This window comes from Salvelinus fontinalis, chromosome 32 (genome assembly GCF_029448725.1).
Source record: "Salvelinus fontinalis isolate EN_2023a chromosome 32, ASM2944872v1, whole genome shotgun sequence".
Taxonomy (NCBI): domain Eukaryota; kingdom Metazoa; phylum Chordata; class Actinopteri; order Salmoniformes; family Salmonidae; genus Salvelinus; species Salvelinus fontinalis.
The window spans coordinates 32,481,644-32,499,193 of NC_074696.1; the positions used below are offsets into that span (position 1 = coordinate 32,481,644).

Sequence of the window (17,550 nt, forward strand, 5' to 3'; positions counted from 1 at the left end):
GTTTTCATGGTGTTCACATACCCACTGCTAAATTTGTCAAGGTCCCAATATCAGCGTTTCGTTTTTAGCTGTGAGCTGGGAGCATGCGTGTGCACCCCTCAAATGTAACATTGCCCAAAGGGCACAACGCGTCATTTCAACGTGGATAATTGGGTAATATTTGGTTGAGACATTGATCAATGAGATTACAAACTATATTCACCCGCTCAAAAAGACAGCGAAAAGTGAATTGACTTTCCAATGTGCTTTCAACCATCTAAAAGCACAACCAATGTCCAATGGAAAAGCAATGTTCGATTTTTGGCTTAGTCACCCAAATGTCACCCAAATGTCTATCACTGAGCTTTCAACCATTTAAAAGCACAGCAATGTTCAAATGTGAATACAATGTCAGATGTTTGGTTTATTTATACAACATATTAATGTGTTATCTCTGTGCTTCATCTAATAGCACAACCAAATTACCTGGATTGCAGTTGAGCTTATATTGTTTAATTGCATTCATTAACATTTATTTTAGGTTGAGTTGCAATTGTGAATTCAACATATAATTTGTTAACTTATCAACAACTTAATAGGCTATTTATTGTATTTCAAAAGTGCTATTGAATCGTTTGATTGTCAACGCAAATATCAAATATCAACATTTGAAGGAGATTTATCTTCTGCTTTGATAGTTCTATCTGTGCCACTAACTTAGCTTGGCTTTAATGCCAGCTTGTCTATCAATTAATAATTGATCAAAGAAGCATTTACTTCTGTAAGAAGCATTTACATTAGCCCTATCCATATAGGCCAATTCCCATGAGGGTTAAAGGTACACATTCAACATATTTTATACAAGGTTTGTGTATGTTGAAATTTGGTTACCATGATGACATAACCCTATGGTTGACATTTCACCCTCAAAACAACATGTAGATTGTAGACTCCAACATGTAGATGTAGACTCCATGTAGATTCCACGTCACAATATGTTGACAAATTACATTAAAGCAATGTTAACACAAACCATATAGAAAGGGGGCTACTTGCAAATGTATTTTACATGTATTTTAATTAAATACATTACTAGCTCTCGCAGTCTCAAGTCAAAATTAGACGTTCGTCCATGTTTCTCAAACGTCAAATTTCAAAGTTGTTGCAAACGTCAACTTTTTAAGTATTTATGGTTAAGTTTAGGCATTAACTCTGAATTGTCAATGATAAAATTAAGTTTAGGCATTAACTCTGAATTGTAAGTGTTAGAATTAAGTTTAGGCATTAACTCTGAATTGTAAGTGTTAGAATTAAGTTTAGGCATTAACTCTGAATTGTAAGTGTTAGAATTAAGTTTAGGCATTAACTCTGAATTGTAAGTGTTAGAATTAAGTTTAGGCATTAACTCTGAAATTTTAAGGTTAGGCATTAACTCCAAATGGTTAAGGTAAGAGTGAAGGTTTGGGATAGGCTTAAAACAAAAATCTAAAAAACAACTTTCAATTGCTGGATTCGAGCGTGCTACCTTTGGCACCTGAGGCAGATACTTATTCGCCATCCCCGTCCACAATGCCCTAGAAAAACTTAAACCTACTTGAAGGTAACAGCTTTCACTGTTGCCCCTGATGGCATGGGATGAATAATACATGCATTTTAATTAAATACATTACTTGGCACCAGTATTTTGTTGTTTATTCTGATATAAATGCATTGGTCTTTAGTTTATTTTGTAACAAGATACATGATATGTCCATGTATCTTTGCTCATCTCTGCAGACAGACAGGGTTTTATGGTTCTGTTGGCTTTCCTGTCTTTCTCTCTGGGCTCTCCTGTCTCTGATAAAGCCTGATGATCTTGGTGTCATGTAGTTTCTTCCAGGTCTTGATCTCTAGGTTGTAGTCGTGATTAGCGTAGAAGATGACTCTGGTTTTAGAGTGTCTCTCAGCATAGTAGTTAGGATATTTACTGTGGTCCTCAGTGATGAATCCATACGCATCCACCTGAGAGAGGCCAGAGGGAGAGATAGATGATCTCAGATGCTACCAAGTTCCCCTTACACTGTTGTGCACTACTTTAAACTAGAGCCCCAATTTCAATAAAGAGCATCATAAGACCATCAAATAACTCAATGGTCTGTTTCAGCATAGTCATGGCGCCAAGCCAGCGATGTACAACAACGTAATTAGTGGATGTTCAGTGGATGTACTGCAGTACAGCAATCGCTTCTAAGTTACTTCTAAATTGAGTGTGTGTGTGTGTGTGTGTGTGTGTATGTGTATGTGTGTGTGTGTGTGTGTGTGTGTATGTGTGTGTGTGTGTGTGTGTGTAGTGCAGACTAACCACGTCACAGGTGTGCAGGGCCAGGAAGAGTGTGAATGCTCCGTTAGTAGGTCTGCATATAGCCCAATAAGAACCCTTCAGCGCCTGGGACCACATGAACCTACGAATGAGGAGCACACATACACGCACAGTTTCATTTCAGAAGTACAGTTGAAGTCGGAAGTTTACATACACTTAGGTTGTTAAAACTCATGTTTTAACCACTCCACAGATTTCTTGTTAACTATAGTTTTGGCAAGTCGGTAAGGACATCTACTTTGTGCATGACACAAGTAATTTTTCCAACAATTGTTTACAGACAGATTATTTCACTTATAATTCACTGTATCACAATTCCAGTGGGTCAGAAGTTTACATACACAAAGTTGACTGTGCCTTTAAACAGCTTGGAAAATTCCAGAAAATTATGTCATGGCTGTAGAAGCTTCTGATAGGCTAACTGACATTTTTGAGTCAATTGGAGTGTGGATGCATTTCAAGGTCTACCTTCAAACTCAGTGCCTCTTTGCTTGACATCTTGGGAAAATCAAAAGAAATCAGCCAAGACCTCAGAAAAAAATTGTGGACCTCCACAAGTCTGGTTGATCCTTGTTAGCAATTTCCAAACGCCTGAAAGTACCACGATCATCTGTACAAACAATAGTACGCAAGTATAAACACCATGGGACCACGCAGCCGTCATACCGCTCAGGAAGGAGACGCATTCTGTCTCCTAGAGATGAACATACTTTTGTGCGAAAAGTGCAAATCAATCCCAGAACAACAGCAAAGGACCTTGTGAAGATGCTGGAGGAAAGAGGTACAAAAGTATCTATATCCACAGTAAAACGAGTCCTATATCGACATAACCTGAAAGGCCGCTCAGCAAGGAAGAAGCCACTGCTCCAAAACCGCCATAAAATAGCCAGACTACGGTTTGCAACTGCACATGGGGACAAAGATCGTACTTTTTGGAGAAATGTCCACTGGTCTGATGTAACAAAAATATAACTGTTTGGCCATAATGACCATCGTTATGTTTGGAGGAAAAAGGGGGAGGCTTGCAAGTCGAAGAACACCATCCCAACCGTGAAGAACGGGGGTGGCAGCATCATGTTGTGGGGGTGCTTTGCTGCAGGAGGGACTGGTGCACTTCACAAAATAGATGGCTACATGAGGATGGAAAATTATGTGGATATATTGAAGCAACATCTCAAGACATCAGTCAGGCATCAGTCAGACATCAGTCAGATGGAGTGGCCATCACAAAGCCCTGACCTCAATCCTATAGAAAATTTGTGAGCAAGGAGGCCTACAAACCTGACTCAGTTACACCAGCTCTGTCAGGAGGAATGGGTCAAAATTCCCCCAATTTATTGTGGGAAGTTGTGGAAGGCTACCTGAAACGTTTAACCCAAGTTAAACAATTTAAAGGCAATGCTACCAAATACTAATTGAGTGTATGTAAACTTCTGACCCACTGGGAATGTGATGATAGAAATGAAAGCTGAAATAAATCCTTATTTTTACTATTATTCTGACATTTCACATTCTTAAAATAAAGTGGTGATCCTAATTGACCCAAGACAGGGAATTTTTACTAGGATTAAATGTCAGGAATTGTGAAAAACTGAGTTTAAATGTATTTGGCTAAGGTGTATGTAAACTTCCGACTTCAATTGTAACATAGAAGCGAGGGCTGTACTGCACTCCATGCACTATGTGATCACGTGGTTCTACCTACACCGCCTTCAGAAAGAATTCACGCCCTTTGACTTATTCCACATTTTGTTGTGTTACAGCCTGAATTCAAAATGGATGAAAAAAATAATTATCACCTATCTACACACAATAAACCATGAAAAAGTGATTTTTTTTAAAGAAATTTTAGCAAATGTATTGAAAATGAAATACAGAAATATCTAATTTGCATAAGTATTCACACCGCTGAGTCAGGCAGCGATTACAGCTGTGACTCTTTCTGGGTAAGTCTAAGAGCTTTGCACACCTGGATTGTACAATATTTTCCCATCACTATTTTCAAAAAAATGTCAAGCCCTGTCAAATTGGATGTTGATTATCGCTAGACAACCATTTTCAAGTCGCATTGCGAGGCATTGGAAAGCCTCCCTGCTCTTTGTGGTTGAATATGTGTTTGAAATTCACTGCTCAACTGAGGGACCTTACAGATAATTGTATGTGTGTGTTACAGAGACGAGGTAGTCATTCAAAAATCATGTTAAACACTATTAAGGCACAGAGAGTCCATTGTTATGTGACTTGTTGAGCAAATTTGTACTCATGAACTTATTCAGGCTTGCCATAACAAAGGGGTTGAATACTCATTGACTCAAGACATTTCAGCTTTTCATTTTTAATTCATTTGGAACATTTTCAAAAAGCATAATTCCACTTTGGCATTATGGGGTATTGTGTGTAGGCCAGTGACAAAAAAAATCTAAATTGAATAAATGTTAAATTCAGGCTGTAACACAACAAAATGTGGAGAAAGTCAAGGGATGTGAATACTTTCTGAAGGCACTGTAGCTGACTTGGCGCCATTACTATACTAGTCATTTCTATGGGAACTGCCCCATGTTGTGTGTCTTCTTAAAAATAATATAAGCCATTAAGCAGACACTTTTATCCATAGCAGTTTAGAGTAATGTGTGCAGTTTCACATGTGTGGGCCCAGTGAGAATTGAACACCCAATCATGGGATTGCTAGCACTGTGCCCTATCAACAGAGCCAGAATGGACCACATTGAATATGCCAATAGGCAATTCCTTAACCGTATGTGTGTTGAAGGCTACTAGGACTAGTCTGGGTACTAGTCTGTTTGGCTACCATTTCACTTCTTGTACACCGTGTCATTGCTAGAGATGACAATTCCATATAGAGTTGGCAAGAGAGCTGAAACAGACTGGCACCTAGGCTACACTAGCGCCTATTGCATCCTTCTCAAGCAGAGGGCTAGCCTTCTCTCCTTTCATACAACTGTTATTGGACGCTGTTTGTTATACCTGTTACGGGCGTATCTGAGGAAGTCAGGGTGAAGAACATAGAAGCGGTTCTCATCAAACTCTCCTGAGTATTGCATCCACGGTCTGCAGATAAGACAGCAAACACAACACTGAGCAGTGTGTGTGTGTGTGTGTGTGTGTGTGTGTGTGTGTGTGTGTGTGTGTGTGTGTGTGTGTGTCAGAACTGGGTTCAAAAACGATTTGAAATCTAAAAATGACTTTAGCTGAGCTTGCCTGGCACAATGGACCAGTAGAATAGTCGTGAGAGCAAAGAGTGTCAGTGTGTGAGACCACGTCACAGGCTTACCGTCTGTTCCTGTAGGGTCCATCAGAGACAGTTGTCCTCCCCAATAGACCCTTTAGCCACTGGAAATCCCTCAGCCCCTCTGGAATCAGCACATACTTTATACCCTGCACAGAACAGGCACACTGAGCACTCAGCAGTATGTGTGTGTGCATGTCTGCGTGTGGGTGCGTGAGTGTGTGAGTGTAGTAGGAATTTCCATGTGAACTAAAGAGCAGAGCAGTCGCAGATTAAATCAATAAAAATATCAATCCGCTTTATTACAAGTTGCAACAGGGAGACACCTACACCAGAGAAGCAGAGAAAATGTCTAACTGGCCTTCTCTGAGAAGACCCTTATATCCTAATCAGCAGACAAGTGTTCTGTAAACACCAGCCCGACAGGCTTGTAGGAAGTCAAAACAAAAGGCGGGGACTTTGTCATCTGCTACAGAACCACACTGTGTTCCACAGAAGACAAACCAGCAGTGAATAATCAGTATGTCCTTGGTCCTTGAACATGGACCTCCAGTCTGGCGTCAATCGCTATCAACAGATACGAGAACAATCCATAACATTCAGCTTCAAGTCTAGTGACCATCAAGCTTCACCCAGTGTCACAAACAAAACATTGGAAATCATGTGTAAAACAGAAAGGGAAAACATAGAAATATGCTTAACATTGTGTTAAGCACTCTAAACTGAAAATATGAACTTTATTGATCTTGAAAACACAATACCATCTCAGTCTTGAAACTTTAAAAAGTCACTGTAGTCTCATGTCAGTACAGCAGCAGCACTTCGGTTACCTACCTTGTCATGCGGTGCACTGTTGTAGCCATATTTCTTGAAGATGAGAAGAGACTGGGTGATGGAGTGGGCGGTGTGAACGTAGACCGAGGTTCTGTTGCCTACATCCTCCTCGTAACCCTTGGTTACGGCACCATTCATCCTGACAGAGAGGGGAACAGGGACAGAGACAGGAAGAGACAGGCAAGGTTAGTCATCACTCATCACGCAAATGTTGACCACCTCCATTACATTGACACGATCATGATAACTGCTAAGTATGTTGCACACATAACAGTTGTGTTGTCTATATTGTAACATGTCTAATCCTAATTGGCATTATCAGATTCTGACTGTGTCTGTATCATTCTAATGCAATTCAACCTACTAATCTATGTATGAGCTCATAGTCGTTCATTCAGCCCTATTTGAACAGGGTTTTCCACAGGCTCCACAGTCCGAAATCCTTTAATAACCTTTACAAAGTCAGACCAGGTGAACCAGTGGAGCAGCCCAGCTACCATGGCGACCATTCTGCCCCTTAAAAGTTTACATCAGTCCTTTCATTCACCCACAATGCTTCAGGCTAAGCAAGCAGACATTTCTAGGCAGTCAGTCCCCATCAGCATCTCAGCCATTCCCACAATGCACTTAAAAGGTGTGTGTCTCATATCCCTTCCCTCCCTGACACAAATGGACCCTGCCAGATAAAAAAAAGGTGGCTCCAGGGCGGAGAGAGTGACAACGTCCAGATAGCAACATTGTAAACTAAACGCTTGAGATGTATGTGTGTTATACTGTATGTCTATGTGTGTGTGTTATACTGTATGTCTATGTGTGTGTGTTATACTGTATGTCTATGTGTGTGTGTTATACTGTATGTCTATGTGTGTGTGTTATACTGTATGTCTATGTGTGTGTGTTATACTGTATGTCTATGTGTGTGTGTTATACTGTATGTCTATGTGTGTGTGTTATACTGTATGTCTATGTGTGTGTGTTATACTGTATGTCTATGTGTGTGTGTTATACTGTATGTCTATGTGTGTGTGTTATACTGTATGTCTATGTATGTGTGTTATACTGTATGTCTATGTGTGTGTGTTATACTCTATGTCTATGTGTGTGTGTTATACTGTATGTCTATGTGTGTGTGTTATACTGTATGTCTATGTGTGTGTGTTATACTGTATGTCTATGTGTGTGTGTTATACTGTATGTCTATGTGTGTGTGTTATACTGTATGTCTATGTGTGTGTGTTATACTGTATGTCTATGTGTGTGTGTTATACTGTATGTCTATGTGTGTGTGTTATACTGTATGTCTATGTGTGTGTGTTATACTGTATGTCTATGTATGTGTGTTATACTGTATGTCTATGTGTGTGTGTTATACTCTATGTCTATGTGTGTGTGTTATACTGTATGTCTATGTGTGTGTGTTGCTGAATAAATCCCATTCCAAACATACTGTAACCATACCTTAATAAAACAAAGTACAACAAATATTTGATGTAGCTATTATACTGGAGGACTTTGTAGAAAAGAAAGTTATATGGACTATCCTGTTAGTGTTATGGTAATTCACCCTGCTTGGACTAAAGCCCTACTGTGATAAACACCTCCAGTGCTTGCCAGGAGTACGGTCAGGAGTTAAACTCACAGCCCGTTTTATTCTCATAGGATTCTATCTCCTGACATCAAACACAAAGTTATGATCCAGAAACAAAAATAGGTTATAGCTGAAACGTTAATATCAACATGTTTGTTTTAATTAGCTTAGCTTTTTATCCTTCCTGATTGGTGCATTTTGTTTCTATTGTACATTGCAATGTGCTGATGCATGCACTCACAGAGACACACACACACACACACAGAACACAATGACCCCACTGACCGGAACACATAGTCGTGAGCATCTATCTCCTTGCCCATCCTAGAGCCGTTGAGTATTCCTCCTGTTGCCACCACAGCACAGCGTATACACCCAGGGTTTCCCCGTGGCAAGAGCAGGGGCTCTCTGGGCTTGGGGATCAGATCCACCACTGCCTTTATCTCTGTAAACACACAGATACAAAACCAATTTTGGGGGGATTCAATAAAGGGGCACTTTGGAAATACTTTGTAACCACTCAATTCACAATGTCTTAATAATAAAGGCCAAGTAGATCTACATACCAGTAGAGACAGGAAATAAACCATTGGCTCGTTGATGAAAATAAACTCTGACACTTTACGTTGCATAGGCTGCAGTAAAAATCGGGAAAAAGTTCAAGCCCGGTACAGATACAACAGCCGAGACAAGACGGTTTCATGCAGTTTTAGAATAAAGTTAACTTGATCTGAACGGTCTCATGATGCTTCTGGAGTTTCCAAGATTCATGAAGTTAAAACATCCAGTCAAACTGGTCCAGCATGCATACAAGGCACTATGACATTGACCAAAAGGGCCTATAGGGTAGAGATTCCAAATGTGTCAAACATTGCTCAAATGTTAAAATGCTCAAAACTCACGTGGATAATAGAAACAAGCACAGAAGGTTGAATAAATGACCAGAACATGAAGGGAAACCATAGCCAATAGTTTTATTTCCCATTTTTCATTGCAGTGTCCCTTTAAAAGTGCAATATGCAGAAATCGCTCTACAAAGTTCCTGGCTGCTAAAATTCGAATAGTTTTCCTAATTTCAGTTTATGTGACAAAACAGGAAAGTATGGTATAGAGAATCATTGTACGATCTAAACCGCTGTGAAATATATTTTCCATAAGAAAAAAGATTGTATTTTCAGCTGTTTGAATATGGTGTACGCTGGTGTACTTAGCGGTGTGTTGGTAAAATCACTGGTGAAGCCAAGCCAGGAAGAAAATGCCATATTTCAACCTGTGTTAATAATAATTGCGTTCTTTGCTCTATAACCTGTTAGTTCATATGCCATGCCACTGAGATATATAGACCTAAGGCCAAGACAATAAGAAGACACAGTGGCAGAATAAATTCAACCACGCCTTGTTTCATCACAAAACCAGAGAGCAACATCTGTCTGGTGGAGTCCACAAAGCATATTGCATGTAACAAACAGTTACAAGACCTACAGCATGGTCAAGCAAGTTAATGTTTCTGACATTTCTGGACTATTAAACAACTATTGATTTAGAACCAAGTCTAAATAAAAACAGGAGCTGCCTCCACTATTTCAGCACCGTTTCAAATTCAATATTTCAACATCATCAAATCACTTATGCTTGGTCTAATACAGTGACAATTAAAAGATCCCCAAAGGGATTTAGTCCTATCCACATAAGCTAAATATGATGTGGCTGTCCATGTTTCTAATTTCTGTGTTCGTGCAAGTAGAAAAAAGTTGCTGACTCACCCTACTTGTGGAGAAAGACCAATCCGTCTCTCTTTCATGTTGACGAAACGGTCTAACACACTGTCATACAGTACACACTTTTATTTATTTTTGTCCTAGGCTACCTGGCTAAAATGCTTGCTCGCTAGCCTACCTTCCTTTCATGGGCAACGTTAGCTTGTTAACATTAGTCTTCTACATCTAGATGCATATTGAAATTCCATCCTCTCAGGCCAGGGGCACAATATATGAATTTATGGTTGGATCAGAATTTCCATTGTAATAATTTGGCCAGTATGGAGAATTAAGTAAAACCACAAGTCCAAATCCCTACCTCCATCCATAGCTAATTTAGGAAACAAGACAATGTTAACAACTATTGCTCTCAATGTGATGTGATTGGAGGGAAGCCAAATCCAAACTGGCTTCCCTTTATAATTTTTTTGTGTGCGGCAGGACCATTCACAGTTGAGCTCACTCAGTTTTTTCTTTATTTCTTTTGTCAATTGTTTGGGGAAGCCTGACTTCCCTTGGCATCCATGAATACGTGCCACTGTACAAAACTGAAAGTAGAAGAAGCAAAAATGTAACTTAAGGGAACTATAGAAATAGAAACTTAGAAGAGATCTACCACTTCTTAGACTTGGTTTTAATAAGAATTACAGATTTATAACTCACAATTCTATGTGAATTTGGTGGGGTCACCCAAAAAGTTACAGCAGCTTTAAGCAAAGGACGTCCTTTGGGCAATCAAATGCATATGCCACTTGCTTTTTCCATTCTCTGCCTTGCTGTTTCTTTCTTTATGTCATATTCCTGAGGCTGCACACATAGGGCTGTGGCTGTATTTTATCAGCCGGTGATTTTCATGCGAAAGACTGCCGATCTCACCGTAATTTACCTTGAATTAACATAAAACGTTTAGCGTGGACAGGCCTCCATAAATACTGTACAAGCAAGCAGCTGATGCCTTTGGAACATCTACGCTACCAGTCAAAAGTTTGGGGTCACTTAGAAATGTCCTTGTTTTTGAAAGAAAATAACATTTTTGTCCATTAAAATAACATCCCATTGATCAGAAATACAGTGTAGACATTATTAATGTTGTAAATGACTATTGTAGCTGGAAACGGCTGATTTTGAATGGAATATCTACATAGGTGTTTAAAGAAGCAATAAAACTGGCCTTCTTTAGACTAGTTGAGTATCTGGAGCATCAGCATTTGTGGGTTTGATTACAGGCTCAAAATGGCCAGAAACAAAGCACTTTCTTCTGAAACTCATCAGTCTATTCTTGTTCTGAGAAATGAAGGCTATTCCATGCGAGAAATTGCCAAGAAACTGAAGATCTCGTACAACTCTGCCTAGAAGGCCAGCATCCCAGAGTCGCCTCTTTACTGTTGATGTTGAGACTGGTGTAGGCTGTTTTCAGCTGTGCTAACATAATTGCAAAAGAGTTTTCTAATGATAAATTAGCCTTTTAAAATTATAAACTTGGATCAGCTAACACAACGTGTCATTGGAACACAGGATTGATGGTTGATGATAATTGGCCTCTGTACACCTATGTAGATATTCCATTTTAAAAAAGCAGCTGTTTCTGGCTACAATAGTCATTTACAACATTAACAATGTCTACTCTGTATTTTCGATCAATTTGATGTTATTTTAATGGACGGAAAATGTGCTATTCTTTCAAAAACATGGACATTTCTAAGTGACCCCAAACTTTTGAACGATAGTGTTAATGGGCTGCATGATGTAACTTCAGGCTAATGAGCATTTGAGAATGTCGCAAAAAAAAGCTTTGTCCCTTGCCTCAGGCTGCTCACACTGTTCTCTCATCAAGTGATCATATTTTGTCCCCCATCAGAATATTCTCCATTTTATCTTGTCTTTACTAATATGTAAAATTAGTTTTGATTTAGAATGTCCCATTATTAAATGGACAGGAACACTGGCAGGGATAAAACATACATGCCATCCACATGCAGGGGTGCAGCTTTGGTTTTAGAAGTGGGAGGGAAATAATATTTGTGTTTTTATTTATTATAATATTTTTACCCAGTCGGATTAACACGCCAAGCAGCCTACCCGTCTGCTCAGAGGCATCCACGTGGTCAACACCTGTGAATAAGTGCCTCCATTTGCTATTTCAGTGCATATGGACAAAAATGCAATTTCAGAACGCCCCCCCTGTCCCCAGTGAAAGTTGCACCCCTGTCCATATGCACTGAAATAGCAAATGGAGGCACTTATTCACAGGTTCTCTTTTCACTAGTGCCCAGCAGGCTACTCTGGTTATTTCCCTCCACACATCAACAACTGTTGAGGAGCAATGTTGCCTCTCCCTGCGTGACAGGTGATATTCCGCCAAAACTCTGTATGCCATGGGCTTTCCAACCCTGTTCCTGCAGCTACCCAGATTTTAATTTGGGAAACCAAGTGAAATCTGTTTGGGAACATCAGTAGTAACATGTTTTCACAACAAAACAAATTTCATTACACTGTTGACAGTCCCTGTCTTTGCTCGCTCGAGAAAGGAATGAAGGAGAGGGGAGGAGATGGAAATGCAAGGTAGTGAGATATTCTGCCACTAAAGGTAATACCCTATTATTAGGCCATTCCATATCAAATACAAATTCACTATAATTGTAGAGTAACTCTATAAGTCGCCCTGCACAATCAGTGAACGAACCATCAGCATCGCCTAGGCATATATGTTGTCTCCCAGACTCATGGATAGAATGTTTGAAGAGTAGCATTAAGGTAACCAGTACATCCAGTATGTATAATACTGACCATACTCAAAGGCGATTACAGGAGCTTGGGCCTACGCATATGCATAAGCTCTAATATGGGTATGGGTGTTTTGAGTGAATAAATCCCCTTAGAAAGCTCTGTCCATTTCCTTCTTTGAAATAACATCCACAACTCCCATGTTTTCCACTCAGTTTCAATCTAATGTTGAACTTCTTTCTTCAAATTGATCAATCACGGTGAGTTTTGAGTGTTTGGTGTGATTTAAAATATTATTTGCATTGATGTCAGAGTGGTTAGAGGGACAATAGAGCCCTGAATACCCGGACAAAAGTGACCTGATGATTGTTTAACGAGTTGGGTACTACCAACACATGGCCAGAGTGCATAAAAGGAGATTACCGTAACTCAACGGTCACGTGTAATTTTTCCTTTAGCCAATGTAGACCTGCCCTGTTTAACGCTGTATTATTGTGTGATCTAGCCAGGTATGATAAGTACCAAAGGATACAGTGCCTTCGGAAAGTATTCAGACCCTTTGACTTTTTCAACATTTTGTTAGGTTAATAAAGTCTTATTCTAAAATGTATTAAATAGTTGTTTTCCCTGATAAATCTACACACAATACCCCATAATGACAGAGCAACAACAGGTTTTTTAAAATGTGTGCTAATACATTTTTTTAAATAAAAGCGGAAATAACACACTTACATAAGTATTCAGACCCTTCAAGCAGTACTTTGTTGAAACACCTTTGGCAGCGATTACAGCCTCGAGTCTTGGGTACGACGCTACAAGCTTGGCACACCTGTATTTGGGGAGTTCCTCCCATTCTTCTCTGCAGATTCTCTCAAGCTCTGTCAGATTGGATGGGGAGTGTTGCTGTGCAGCTATTATCAGGTCTCTCCAGAGATGTTTGATTGGGTTCAAGTCCGGGCTCCAGCTGGACCACTCAAGGACATTTAGACTTGTGCCAAAGCCACTCCTGCATTGTCTTGGCTGTGTGCTTAGGGACGTTGTCCTGTTGGAAGGTGAATCTGCACCTCAGTCTGAGGTCTTGAGCACCCTGGAGCAGGTGTTCATCAAGGATCTCTGTACTTTGCTCCGTTCATCTTTCCCTCGATCCTGACTAGCCTCCCAGTCCCTGCCGCTGAAAAACATCCTCACAGCATGATGCTTTCACCACCATGCTTCACCGTAGGGATGGTGCCAGGTTTCCTCCAGACGTGACGCTTGGCATTCAGGCCAAAGAGTTCAATCTTGGTTTCATCAGACCAAATAATCTTGTTTTTCAGCAGGCTGTCATGTGCCTTTTACTGAGGAGTGGCTTCCGTCTGGCCACTTTACCACAAAGGCCTGATTGGTGGAGTGCTGCAGAGATGGTTGTCCTTCTGGAAGGTTCTCCCATCTCCACAGATAAAATCTAGAGCTCTGTCATAGGGACCATCGAGTTCTTGGTCACCTCCCTGACCAAGGCAGTTTGGCCGGGCGGCCAGCTCTAGGAAGAGTTTTGATGGTTCCAAACTTCTTCCATTTAAGAATGATGGAGGCCACTGTGTTCTTGGGGACCTTCAATGCTGCAGAAATGTTTTGGTACTCTTCCCCAGATCTGCGCCTCGACACAATCCTGTCCCAGACCTCCATGGACAATTCTTTCGACCTCATGGCTTGGTTTTTGCTCTGACATGCACTGTCAATTTTGGGACCTTACATATAGTTGAAGTCGGAAGTTTACATACACCTTAGCCAAATACATTTCAACTTAGTTTTTCACAATTCTTGATATTTAATCATAGTAAAAATTCCCTATCTTAGGTCAGTTAGGATCACCACTTTATTTTAAGAATGTGAAATGTCAGAATAATAGTAGAGAGAATGATTTCTTTCAGCTTTTATTTCTTTCATCACATTCCCAGTGGGTCAGAAGTTTACATACACTCAATTAACTTTCTGACTGATGTCTTGAGATGTTGCATCAATATATCCACATAATATTCCTGCCTCATTATGTCATCTATTTTGTGAAGTGCACCATCCCTCCTGCAGCAAAGCACCCCCACAACATGATGCTGCCACCCCCGTTCTTCATGGTTGGGATGGTGTTCTTCGGCTTGCAAGCCTCTCCCTTATTCCTCCAAACATAATGATGGTCATTATGGCCAAACAGTTCTATTTTTGTTTCATCAGACCAGAGGACATTACTCCAAAAAGTACGATCTTTGTCCCCATGTGCAGTTGCAAACCGTAGTCTGGCTTTTTTATGGCGGTTTTGGAGCAGTGGCTTCTTCCTTGCTGAGCGGCCTTTCAGGTTATATCGATATAGGGCTCGTTTAACTGTGGATATAGATACTTTTGTACCTGTTTTCTCCAGCATCCTCACAAGGTCCTTTGCTGTTGTTCTGGGATTGATTTGCACTTTTCGCACTAAAGTACGTTCGTCTCTAGGAGACAGAACGCGTCTCCTTCCTGAGCAGTATGACGACTGCGTGGTCCCATGGTGTTTATACGTGCGTACTATTGTTTGTACAGATGAATGTGGTACCTTCAGGCGTAAGGAAAATTCTCCCAAGAATGAACCAGACTTGTGGAGGTCTGCAATTTTTTTTCTGAGGTCTTGGCTGATTTCTTTAGATTTTCCCATGATGTCAAACAAAGAGGCAGAGTTTGAAGGTAGGCAATGAAATACATCAACAGGTACACCTCCAATTGACTCAAATTATGTCAATTAGCCTATCAGAAGCTTCTAAAGCCATGACATAATTTTCTGGAATTTTCCAAGCTGTTTAAAGGCACAGTGAACTTTGTGTATGTAAACATCTGACCCACTGGAATTGTGATACAGTGAATTATAAGTGAAATAATCTGTCTGTAAACAGTTGATGAAAAAATGACTTGTGTCATGCACAAAGTAGATGTCCTAACCGATTTGCCAAAACTATAATTTGTTAACAAGAAATTTGTGGAGTGGTTGAAAAACGAGTTTTAATGACTCCAACCTAAGTGTATGTAAACTTCCGACTTCAACTGTAGACAGGTGTGTGCCTTTCCAAATCATGTCCAATCAATTGAACTGACCACAGGTGGACTCCAATCAAGTCGTAGAAACATCTCAAGGATGATCAATGGAAACAGGATGCACCCCTGAGCTCAATATCGAGTCCCACAGCAAAGGGTCTGAATACTAATGGGAATAAGGTATTTCAGTTTTTTTGTTTTTAAAACATTTTATTTAAATGTATTTATTTATTTAATCCATTTTAGATTAAAGCTGTAACGTAACAAAATTAGGAAAAAGTCAAGGGGTCTGAAAACTTTCCAAAGCACTGTAAATAATGAAAGTGGGTTTCATTATGTCTCGTTATCAAGTCTACACAGCTGGAGAGGGAGTTGGCTCTATGAGCTGAGCTGCCTGACAAAGGATAGTTCTACTCCTGGACACACACACCTGTGTAGTTAGTGTAGTCCATAAAGCCAAAGGGGTTATTGAAGTAGGCTAGTCTGTTCCACTCTGATACGTTGAGTAGTTCTCTGTGGAGGTACATCTGGATGTCTGGTATAAAGGCCTGCTTGAAGCCTGTGTTCTGGGAGTTCCTCAGAGACTGAGGACAGGTCTGGCACACACACACACACAGAGACACACACAAGCAGTTTATCTAGGATGTTTGTGAATGATTTGCATATCCTTGACCAGTGACTGTCTACTCTAAAACACACAGGCTTACCATCTGTCTCTTTTGCTTGTCCCGGACATAAACATCCTCAGAAGCCCAGATGGGATATTGCTTGAAGTCCTTTTTTTGCAGCCGGAGCATGGGGGTCTCCTTGTGCGCAGATCCGGATCCAGCCGTAAAAACGTCTCTTGTTGTATTTTTACAAGGACAATTCGTTTCGCGGAGACGCCCTCCCCGAGGAACTAGTTGTAGTTTTTGAAAATAGCTAAACAATATGAAAGATGACATATTAGGGGGTTTTGTCATTATATTTTCTTCTTATCTTTTTGAATACAGAACATCTTTGTTTTTTCAGTTATACAATTTTAGATTCAGATTTATAGGTTGCATTGAAACACTGTTATGGTGCGAAGAAAGTATGAATATGATGTCAAAAAGTGTTAAAATGTCCCTTTAGCCGGCAAATTTTAACAGCCTACAGAGGTAAATCCTAACTTCCACTGAGGTCGAATGTTCACTTAGTCATGCACTGATGTCATGTAAATCTAGGATTCTATCAACGGAATGATAGGATCCATACACACAATAATTACAATATTTTACTAGCACTTCAATGTTTAAAAAATATATATTTTCAGATTAAACCATAGAGAAATATGTTGGGCTACAAACATATTTTAAAGTATCAGAAAACATCAGTTTCCCTTCATCATTTCACCTCTTTTTAGGGACATGATGATCAAATCAAACAGTAATAATTATTATCCATTATTACATGCCATTAATAATATGTAAGTATTAATACAAGTACAGTTTAACAAGTATTGTGATCAATCATTTTTACACTAAGTACACTGCAGGGTTAGGGTTACTGTCGTACAGTGCAATTAGTGTAAGAATGAATATGCTTAATTACACAGTAATATGTGCACTGTAATTAACTAATTTTCATTCATATTTATGTGGTCAAATGCCTCAAATAGGCATCAAATACATTATTATTATTGAGTTTGAGTTTAATTTGTGAGTTTTTATCCTTGTTGTGAATGTCCCCCACAATGTGTAATCTTAAAGGCTAAATACCGTCCGTTGACTAACTAAGCGAGTCAGATATATTGCTATTTGTTGGTGCAGAATACATACCCCATGCTACGATCAGAGATTTGTCCATACAGAAGCACATAGAGCAATGCACACACGGCGACCATGAGCGCCAAGGTGAGAACTCCCCGGAATTGGGCTCTCATGTTCAAGATAGAGATTGAGAGAGGATCTGCCTAGGTACAGTTGAGACAGAGACTATAAACATCTTCTTAAGAAGTGTATGACTTGTTTTTTTTTTATACCTCTCTCCTGCCCCTTTTGGGCAC

The 17,550-nt window shown here is 39.9% G+C and overlaps 1 protein-coding gene and 1 non-coding gene across 2 annotated transcripts; both read right to left on the bottom strand.

Annotated features, from left to right (window-relative positions):
* Positions 1-1,700: 1,700 nt before the first annotated feature.
* Positions 1,701-17,328, bottom strand: LOC129830583 (alpha-N-acetylgalactosaminide alpha-2,6-sialyltransferase 1-like). Its single transcript, XM_055893147.1, has 9 exons — positions 17,324-17,328; positions 16,232-16,367; positions 15,955-16,120; positions 8,293-8,452; positions 6,420-6,558; positions 5,631-5,734; positions 5,324-5,407; positions 2,321-2,420; positions 1,701-1,980 (listed from the first exon to the last, which is right to left on the bottom strand). The coding sequence occupies exons 1-9, from the start codon at positions 17,326-17,328 to the stop codon at positions 1,768-1,770; spliced, it is 1,107 nt and encodes a 368-aa protein (XP_055749122.1). The 3' UTR covers positions 1,701-1,767.
* Positions 5,217-5,300, bottom strand: LOC129831501 (U6atac minor spliceosomal RNA). The gene has a single exon (XR_008755749.1). It is a non-coding gene; the product is annotated as a U6atac minor spliceosomal RNA (small nuclear RNA).
* Positions 17,329-17,550: the final 222 nt, after the last annotated feature.